The sequence below is a fragment of the Chenopodium album genome, chromosome 1, assembly GCF_948465745.1.
Source record: "Chenopodium album chromosome 1, dcCheAlbu1.1, whole genome shotgun sequence".
Classification (NCBI taxonomy): Eukaryota; Viridiplantae; Streptophyta; class Magnoliopsida; order Caryophyllales; family Amaranthaceae; genus Chenopodium; species Chenopodium album.
In genome coordinates, this window is record NC_137834.1 from 77,883,699 (window position 1) to 77,894,482 (window position 10,784).

The 10,784-nt window shown below is 35.6% G+C and overlaps 1 protein-coding gene across 1 annotated transcript; it reads left to right on the top strand.

Annotated features, from left to right (window-relative positions):
- The first annotated feature begins 3,483 nt into the window (after positions 1–3,483).
- Positions 3,484–8,230, top strand: LOC145635939 (uncharacterized). Its single transcript, XM_081687333.1, has 4 exons — positions 3,484–3,859; positions 4,457–4,528; positions 4,677–5,585; positions 7,965–8,230. Exons 1-4 carry the CDS (start codon positions 3,484–3,486, stop codon positions 8,228–8,230), a joined length of 1,623 nt encoding a protein of 540 aa, XP_081543459.1.
- The last annotated feature ends 2,554 nt before the right edge of the window (positions 8,231–10,784 follow it).

Below are 10,784 nucleotides of genomic sequence, written 5' to 3' on the forward strand. Positions count from 1 at the left end.
ATTGGCAAAGTTCTATAGTAAAAAATAAATACTGGTGCAGCAGAACAGGGAAGACCCTACTCCAATTCCTAGCGCCAGAGATATCTCAGCAGCGACAGAACAACGATTTTGGGTTCCTTGGTACGCCAGTTAGCCCCTATAAGCAAGTTGACATGATTGAGTAGTCGATTTGATTACAATCACAATAAGTGATCGACCTGAAGAAAGATCGTCTCACTTAGCTTAAAGCGCCTAAGAATTGGCTCATCACGTAGACACTGACATACTGGTTTTAGCGGAAGCAAAGTTCAGGCGAGATTTAGAGATCGACAAACATTGGTCTTTGGAAATTTCTTCTTTAGAATATTATTGAACAAACGTTTAAGTATCGAAGCTCTTTGTTCAGAGACGAGTGAACATCGAAATAGCAAGACGGCGTTCACTAAGATTGTGGAAGTTGTCACCAAAGATTCGAGAAGATAGCACGAGATGGGCGATCTTCGACGGCATTCGCTAAGATTGTAGAGGTTGTCACCCAAGATTTGAGAAGATAGCACGAGATGGGCGGTCTTCGACGGCATTCGCTAAGATTGTGGAGGTTGTCACCCAAGATTTGAGAAGATAGCACGAGATGGGCGGTCTTCGACGACTTTTGCTATGATTGGAAAGGTTGTCACTATGATTCAAGAAAAGGCTCGAGATGTAGCAACGTTGATCGACGACGTTCCCTAGATTGCGGAAGATCGTCAAAACAAGTAGCAAGATGGCGTTCCCTAGATTGTGGAGAGTTGTCACAAACAACTGAGGATTGTTTCAAGAGAAGCAATCTTCGATAGTATTCCCTTGGATGTGGAGTATTATCAATGCGGATGGAGATTGTTTCAAGAGAAGCAATCTTCGGTAATATTCCCTTGGATGTGGAATATCATCAATGCGGAGGAGGATCGTTTCAGGCGAAGCAGTCTTCTAATTTGGAAGCAGTTACAGGCGTAGCAGTTTTCAAGCGGGATGGCATTCTCTAGCTTGCAGGAGGTCATCAAAACGAATCGGTTACTTTCAGAGACGTGTGCTCGGCGGTGCAAGATACGCGTTTCTTAACTCTTTTATTTGTTTAACTAACGCTAGTTTGCAGGTATCGGCGTTATAAGAGTGATTTAGGATCGCAGAACGTTCTGAATCATTCTCCGTCCCTATCGATACTTTGACTTTCGTTTTTGAAACTCGCGTTTCTCCAAACTCAGTCAAAGTGGGGGCTTCTGTAGACACCCAAATGTGTCTCCCCAAAACCAAACCCAGTGATGAGTACCTTTCACGTCGAATCATAATCGAATGAAGCGAAAGTGTGGAAAATCTAGTGTTGCGGATAGTTTTAATCTCTTTTCTTTTTCTCTGTTTTTGAAAACTTATTTTAAGAAAACATCCAATCCAGTTTGGTTGGTCCATGATGTGGGTCCAATAGTAGTGTAGTTGGATGGGGTTGAAAAGAGCTTTCCAACGATATATTATAAGCCCAATTCCGATGAATATTGAGGAAGTTATGGCCAAATTACTAAATTGGGCCCGGTTTGAGCCTTATATGTGGCCCAATGATCTAGGGGAGGGCCTAATATAGATTTATCATTCCTAATGCAATTAGGAATGGTTTTAGTCTTCTAGATTCTTCTAGAAGGTTCTTTTCATTCCTAATTCAATTAGCATTGATAAATTGACTTTTGTTGACTTTTCAGAGTTTTAATTAAAATCAAAAAGCATTTTCGAGGAAAAGATACGGTTTTATCCTCCAGTACGACAAAATTATCTGATTTTCGAAAACGCGTAAAAAACAAGCCTGTCGCCTGACTCCAGGCATTGGCGCCTGGAACCAGGCCTGGTGCCTGGCGCCAGCCATTGGCGCCTGGTGCTAGCCATTGGCGCTTGGCGCCAATTAGCTGGTGCTGGCGCCAACTTTGTTTTGCGTGCGCCAGCTCTGTTTTGCGTGCGCCAAGTGCTCTAGTTTGATATTTTATCTTTTTGGCTGATTTCTCTATAAATAACGTATTAAAAACTCCATTTTCATTCACCAATTCTCACGAATAATCATCAACAATCAGTTTTAATTAATTTTCATTGACAATCAGTTTTCAAGTCTCATTCTTTTCTAATTCATTCATCTCTCTCTCTTTTTCTTTTTCTAAACCTTGTTTTTTAATACAAAATTCCGCATTTACAAGATCTAGATACACCTAGCCATATTCGAAGTTGCCTTCGCCCTAGACGTGAAAGGTTTAATTTCTGAGGGTTTGGTCCCAAATCTCTATTTCAATTATTTAATTTAATTGCTTGTTTTATTATTTTCCTTGAAGTTACTAACGTGTGTATTTTGTTATTAGAAAGAGGTACGAGGCATCAAAGTAAGTACTTTAATGGTTTTTATTGATTTGTTATGATGTAGATATCATGTTTAGATTGTTATTATGATATTCCTAGTATCATGTCTAGGGTAATTTTAATATTAAATATGATTGTTGCGATGCTTCCTATGCTCTTTCTAATATTTATGATTGTCAGTATCATGTTAGGGCTAAAGCTTTGATTTTTATTGCTTAGTGACATGCTAGGGTTTGTTATTAATCTTGTTAGTATCATGCCTAGGGTCTTGCTATTATTATGCTTTAACATGATTATTATGATTATGATTATTATAATTATTATTATGATGATTATTGTTTTGATTATTATTATTATGATTATTATGATGATTGTTATTATAATTTTATTGTCATGATTATTGTGTTGCTTGATTATATTTTATTGTTATTGCTTGATCACACCTTTTATGCATGTTTAAAGGGAATTTATACTTGTAATCACGCTTAATAAAATAATTAATAATCTTGTTTAGGGATTTCAAGTGATCGCCACTAATAGTTTATTTGTGCATTAAATTCAACCAACATAGATAATCAGGTTTAGGGTTAATCCTATTGATTGCATGTTAATTAGAAAGCGCACATGAATACGATCAGAATAAAGTAGAGGCCTATTATTAGGGCAGGTTCAATCTCTTTTAGGTTGGATTTGTACCTTCATCCCCGAACCCTTATTTGGTTCTAGACCTTATGGAGTTGACGATCTCTTGGATCGTTAAGGGGTGTAACCTTCACCTCGTGAACGGTTTACAAGTTCCTAAAACTTGTTGGCGACTCTTTTGCTCTATCTTCTTCCCTTTTGGACGCCACTGTACTTTAGTGTATGATCACAGTGGGGTTCAGGCAAGGGGTTAATGCTTGAATTTATTCCCTACAATGACTCGAACAAAAATAAGGGCAAGAAGCCTAAATTTAGCGGTGATGGTACAAAGTCACGTGCTTGTTGGGTTTGTGGAAAATCCGGACATTTCAAGAAGGATTGCACATCTGGAAGAAAAAATTGAGCAAGAAGAAGGCTAAAGATGGGAATGGCAATGCTAGCCAATCTCAAGACAAACGAGGTAAATCTTGTGCACAAATTTCATTTAATTCATTTATGGATTATGTGTGTATGATTTCTGAAATCAATTGTGTATGGGCTGATTGTTCGTGGTATATCGATTCGGGCGCATCGAGGCATGTGTTTAAGGATAGATCTTTGTTCATGACCTTCTTAGAGGTTGATGATGGAGAAATTCTCTATATGGGAAATGACTCTACCGCTAAGGTGCTTGGCAAGGGTCAAGTGGAGCTAGTCTTTAGTTCGGGAAAGTCTCTTATTTTAAGAGATGTGTTGTTTGCTCCCAAACTTAGGAGGAATCTTGTATCCGGTGCGATCTTGAATCGATTAGGTTTTAAAATGGTGTTTGAGTCAAATAAGTTTATTTTGTCTAAAGGAGGTAAATTTGTAGGACTTGGTTATTTGTGTAATGGTATGTTTAAGTTAAGTATCTGTAATACTTTGAATGATGTTGTGTATGTTGTTAATGACAATTCTTCTCTATGGCATTTGCGACTTGGTCATGTTAATTATAAAAAATTATATTTTATGTCTAAGCATGATTTGATACCCATGTTTGATCCAAGAATAGAGAAGTGTAAGACATGCATGTTAACCAAAATCACAAGAAAACCATTTCCTAAAGTTGTTGAGAAAAATACTTCATTGCTTGATTTAGTGCATAGTGACTTGTGTGATTTTCACAACACACCTTCTTTAGGGAATAAGAAATATTTGGTAACTTTTATTGATGATTTTTTAAGGTTTTGTTACATTTATTTGTTATTCTCTAAAGATGAAGCCCATGACAAATTTAAAATCTACAAAAATGAAGTAGAATTGCAAAATAATGGAAATATTAAAAAGTTAAGAACCGACAAAGGAGGTGAATACTTTGACCCAAGTTATTTCCAATCTTTAGGTTTAGTACATGAAACTACCGCGGCATATACACAACAACAAAATGGTGTAGCGGAAAGGAAGAATAGGACACTAGAAGAAATGGTAAATTCTATGTTGTCATATTCAGGTTTGAGTGATGGATTTTGGGGTGAAGCTGTTTTAACGGCTTGTTATGTGTTAAATCGTGTTCCCATGAAAGGCAAATATATTACCCAATATGAGATATGGTACAAAAGGAAACCAAACTTGAGTCATCCCAAAGTTTGGGGTTGTAGGGCAATTGTAAAAGTACCGGAACCTAAACGTAAAAAGTTAGGTGAAAGAGGAGTTGAATGCATTTTTTATAGGATATGCGGATCATAGCAAATCCTATAGATTCTATGGAATAGAGAAAAATGAATTTTGGTCGGTTTACACCACCATTGAGTCAAGAGATGCATTGTTTGATGAAAATCGTTTTTCTTCAATTCCTAGACCAAAGGATATAACTCCAAATACCAATGCTCAAAGTTCTGATCAAGGTTTCATTTATCAAGAAGTGGATGACCAAAATCATTTAGAGGAGGCATCTACATCATCATCACAACCAAGGAGAAGTAAGAGGCCAAAGAAAGAAAAATCTTTTGGCCCGGATTTTCATGTGTACTTGGTTGAAGGATCAAGGGATGAAGTTTCAATACAACATCCATACATTTTTAATGTGGAAGATGATCCTTTAACATATGAAGAGGCTATGAAGTCTCAGGATGCTCCATTTTGGAAGGAAGCAATTAATGATGAGATGGATTCAATCATGGGAAACAACACTTGGGTTTTAGCTAATTTACCGCCTAATTTTAAACCGATAGGGTGCAGGTGGATCTTCAATAATAAATTGAGGAGTGACGGAACTGTTGAAAAGTTCAAGGCCCGATTAGTGGCACAGGGTTTTACACAAAAACCTGGTATTGATTATTTTGATACATATGCACCGGTAGCAAGAATCTCAACTATTAGATTGTTAATTGCACTTGCGGCAATTAAGAATCTAGTGATCCATCAAATGGATGTCAAGACAACTTTCTTGAATGGAGATTTGGAAGAAGAGGTTTATATGCGACAACCGGAAGGGTTTGTTGTGGAAGGCCAAGAGGCAAAAGTTTGCAAGTTAATTAAATCACCGTATGGGCTAAAACAACAAGCACCTAAGCAATGGCATCAAAAGTTTGATGAGGTTGTGTTGTCTAATGGATTTAAGTTGAATAATTCTGACAAATGTGTGTATAGCAAATTTGATGACAACGGTCAAGGTGTCATAATTTGTCTATATGTAGATGACATGTTGATCTTTGGAACGGATTTGTCACAAGTTGAGATGACAAAATCCTTCCTTAGTTCTCAATTTTCCATGAAAGACATGGGAGAAGCAGATGTCATCTTGGGCATAAGAATAAAGAGAGAAGAAGGGAAGTTGATCTTGTCACAATCTCATTACATTGAGAAAGTGCTCAAGAAGTTCAATGTTAGTGAAAGTTCAACCTTTCTTTATTCAACACCTTTGGATCCTAGAATAAAGTTGGTACCTAATGAAGGTAATGCAGTTTCACAACTGGAATATGCTAGAGTTATAGGATGTTTGATGTATGCCATGACAAGTTGTAATACCCTAAAATTTTCTAATTTAGGTTTCGGAGACGAAGCTTGTTTTAAGGAGGGTAGATTGTAATACCCGTGAATTTTGTATCTTATAAAGTATAAAAATCAGATAATATTTCATATCTTTTATTTTATATCATATCATTTGATAGAGGTTTAAAACCCTATTTTAATTGAAATAGGATTCTATATTTTTAAGGGTATATAACCTATTATAACCCTATTAAATTTTTGATGCAAAAAATATTCTGTAGCCGTTTTAATTTTATGCCTATCTTTTTCTTCTTTCTCTTTACTCCACTTTGTTCGTGGCTTTATTGTTGCAGCCCACTATTAATCTTAGCGTTAGAATAAGCATTTATCTTCATGATCATTAATTGGTCAAAACCACTTTATTTTTATTCCAAAGTTTTGAGTGATGCATTCAAAGTTTTGAGTGATGTTTGTAATTGTGATCAGTAGCAATTGCGAAGTACTCATGTGCATGTAATTGCGGCATTTCCCCTTCTATTAGATCTATTTATTTACGAAAGGTAATCACACGGAACTTATTTTAGAGTCGTTTGTATTATATTTCTCATTATTATATATGAATTGTATGATTTATTATTTGTAATCTTGTACATGTATATAATTGATTATTATATGGTATTATATGATTTGATTGGTATTGAATATTGTATTACTTTTGTTGTACTGTATTTTATGATTTAATTTTCGAATTGATTATTGTGTTATTCGTGATAGGGTTTTTAATGTTGTTATTTTAGGGAATATTGTTATATTGAGGTTTTAGGGTTACTAGTGCAGAGTATTATTTTGGGTTGAAAATTGATTACATTTGGGTAACTAGTATGATTGCCCTATAAGAGTTGAGATATACTACGATTGAATCGAGTTCGAATTATTATATTATTTGGGAACATGTGCCAATATTGAGAATTTATTATCATGTGAAAGATTACTTGATCGATGTATGAGATCATAGGTTGAGATTATTATTTTGTTTTTGGTTTGAGGCTCGGCGTTATATGACTTAGTCCTTGGCTTGTTGGTAAGAGGGTAATAATCATGAGTTAAGAATGAGGTACAATCTTTATTATCTATTTTTCTATGGTCCCCTACAGTGGGAATTGGCCCGTATGTGGTCTGGTTAAAGGTGTTTTCTGGTTATTGGGAGTATTCAAGTTTTTATACTTGTTGGTTTTATTCGAATTACCCATCTCCAAGGCTAGGTATAAAACAAAGAGCATGGCACACTTATGGGTTATATGAGTTGATTGAGTAAAGGTTCGAATTATTATTCGAGGTTGAGTTGTTAAAGGTTATTTTCAGAGTACAATGTGTAATGTAGTTTCGAACTACATTGTTTAATTGATCTAGTAATGTTAATTATTATATTATACTCTATATTCTAATATGTGGTGATTACTCAGCTTTTGCTGACGTGTGTGTTATTTTGTTTTGCTACTTGTGTTTGCGGTCATGTCTTTTTTTTTTTATGGTGGCCCTGCGACGATCTATTTTGGAATTTGTCCTTAATGGTGAGCAGTCAAGTTTGTCTAAACAGGTTGATCAAGTGGTCGTAGCTAAAGGAGCTCAAGTATTTCGATCAGTTTGTTTATAACAAGTTTGTAAAGTTGTATAAAATAGCTCACCTAGTTTATTGGGTTGTAATTATTGGGATTTTTGTAAGTCTTAACACTTGACAAGTTGTCGAGTGTGGCGGTAATACCTCCGATTTAAGAGTATGCTTCCGCAGTTTTATTTAAAGGTTGTTTATTTTTCCTTTAATTCTTATTTATTATTGGTTAGTAAATCGGGGGTGTTACACAAGTACTAGGCCGGATATCGCTTATGCGGTTGGTCAATTGAGCAGGTTCACTAGTAATCCTAGTATGCTCCTTTGGCAAGCGATTCGTCGTTTGTTGAAGTACTTGAAGAAAACCATGGATTATGGTTTGTGTTATACTGGATACCGTACCCTTCGGTTGTTGAAGGTTATTCGGATGCAAGTTGGATCTCAAATAGAGATCATTCATCCACAAGTGGATGGGTATTCCTATATGGGGGAGGTGCCATTTCATGGGCATCTAAGAAGAAAACTTGCATTGCTGATTCTACAATGACATCGGAGTTTATTGCATTACATTCCGCTGGTAAAGAAGCAGAATGGTTCAGGGATTTAATGCATGAGATACCATTGTTGAAAAAGCCAATATCGCCAATTGTGATACATTGCGATAATAATGATACATTGGTGTAGACACCTAAAAATGTCTTCCCAAAACCAAACCCGATAATGAACAACCTTTCACCGCCATTATTGGTCGGTTTGAGTATTTAATCTTGGAGTGTTTAAATCCATATTTCCATTTCATAAATCAACCCAATTCCTAGCCCATTTCCCAAAACCATAACTTATTTTCCTCTTTTCGTGCCTTTAAACCCAAAATAATTCATTTCGTGTCTTTTAAAATCATTCATTTCGTGTCCTTTTTAAAAAAAACGTTTGATCCAGTTTATTTTGGTCCATAATATGAGTCCAATTATTCAATAATTGTATGGGGCTTGAAAAGATCTTTCCAACGATATATTATAAGCCCAAATCCGAGTTATAACGAATAAGTTATGACCAAAATATTAAACTGAGCCCAAACTGAACCTAAGCCCACCTTACCTACGACCCAATGATCATGTGGAGGGTCCAAATTATTTAATCCCATTCCTAAACCAATTAGGATTAATTAGAAGCTTCTACAAGTTTCTAAAAGATGTTAATTATCCTTTTTGAAAAGATAAGATTAAAGAGTTTGAAATTGAATAAAACTTTTCTTTTTGAAAATCCTATTTCTATCCGAATTGAATGACGTTCAAAGATAGACAGATATTATTTTCGTGTCTTATAGTTTTTATCCAAATTTTATATGGTTGGATAGCCCTTGAAATTATCTTTCCAATTATATATTATAATATCAATTCCGAGCTATAACGGAAAAGATATGAATAAAATGTCAAACTCTATCCAAAACTGACATCGTCTCACTATTTCGGCTATATCTTTTGTTCTACAAAATATTTTAATCTGATTTCAATTGGGTTAGAAAGTAGACTTCAATATATTTCCAACGATATCTTATTCATCTTATTCTGATTTCTGGATCAAAAGATATGATAAAAACAAAAACCGCAAAAACTGCAGTGTATCGAGTTTTATTCCGATTTAATTCGGATCTTATCTTAATTCTTCGACTCTCTTTTTTTCCCCTATAAATAGAAGTCATATCACCCCTTTTTCAATCATCAACAAGCTTGATCATCAAATCATTCTCTTCTCCCTCTTTAGCCTAAACACTAGCCTCCCCATTCTTTTACTATTTCTTCCTTTAAGCACTCCAAGGAGTCCATACTTTACCTGAAGTTCTATACTTAAACCAAGGCGTGAAAGGTAGAACTAACTGAGGGTTTGGACCAAATCAACTCTACTTTTTATTTAATTTAATTGTTTCAATTTGATTTATTTTTTTTATTGAAGTTACTAACAGTTTATTCATGATGTAGCAATTTAAAGGAACGCGCAGAATGTGAGTAATTAATTAATTTAATTACTCTTATTTTATTTTTATATTGCTAGTATCATGATTAGGGTTATTATTATTATTTGATTTGACTAACTTTAATTATTATGGTTAGATTGCTTCCAATATTAATTTTTATTTTATTATATTTATTGATCACCATATTGCATGTTAAAGGGAATATGTAATTGAAAATCACGCCTAATAAGATAATTTGGACAACCGGTTTAGGTTCCTTTTTAATCTTGTTGTTAATTCAAGTGATCACAATATTTTAGAATTATGTGTTGCATTAATATTAAACCAATTTAGCTTAAAGATAGTTTGGAGCAAATTAAATATTTTGTTTGTATGCCTTTGAGATCACAGGAATGCTTTTCAATATAAGAATCGAGTAGAGGCCAATACGGGCGAATGTGACTCCATGACTCACTTCGTACCATTATCCCCAATCCTCCTTTCGTGGTTTCGAACCATATGGAGTTAGTAATCTTATGGATTATGAATGGAGTGTAACCTTCACGGGTCAATCATTGTTTCCTATCGTTGTCCCTTTATCGTGGTTGCCTTTTATGATCCGTGAACGGTTTACAAGTTCCTTAAAAACTTGTTGGCGGCTCCCTACTTTTTTGTCCCTAATCGTAATGTCAATTCCCACTTCCTATGAGTGCCAAGCATATTCACCACATGCTTTTACGTAGGCGCACTTCGAGCGACGCCTACAATTTGGCGACTCCACTGGGGAGGATTCTTAATTATTTATCGATTTGAGTGATCGGTATTTAATTAAGATGAGTGGATGAGACTTGAAAGATTCTTGAAAAAATATTCCTGTGATTAATTTGGCATTTTTGCATCTGCATAGACGTTTTAACGTTGCATTCAGGTCTGTCCCGTAGGAAAAATTGGATAACTTGGTTGCGCGCGAAGGAAAACAGGGCACCAGTCAGATCTTCTCACTGCCGTGCCACGGCAGAATATGCCGTGTCACGGTACAGTGCACCGTCTGACGGTGCACAGTACCGTGACACGGGAATTTCTGCCGTGTCACGGCAGTCCTAAAATCAGTCCGGTGGCTTATTTTCTTTCCTCACAGTCGACTTCCTTCGATTTTTCTGAAAAAATGTATGTGTTCTACATGCGTCTTAGCCCCGGGGGATTTAAGCTCTATCGACCCAAAAACGCTCATGGCAATAAGGGTTCATCCGAGTTATTAAATCCAACCAAACCATGGAGTCAAGT

What these genes read in the sequence shown, in the direction of transcription:
- LOC145635939 (XM_081687333.1), top strand. Translation starts at nt 3,484, where the DNA reads ATGGATTATGTGTGTATGATTTCTGAAATCAATTGTGTATGGGCTGAT. An exon ending in ACTTGGTTATTTGTGTAATG is followed by an intron (nt 3,860 to 4,456) that starts GTATGTTTAAGT and finishes TGTCATATTCAG; the next exon opens with GTTTGAGTGATGGATTTTGG. An exon ending in AAATCGTGTTCCCATGAAAG is followed by an intron (nt 4,529 to 4,676) that starts GCAAATATATTA and finishes CATTTTTTATAG; the next exon opens with GATATGCGGATCATAGCAAA.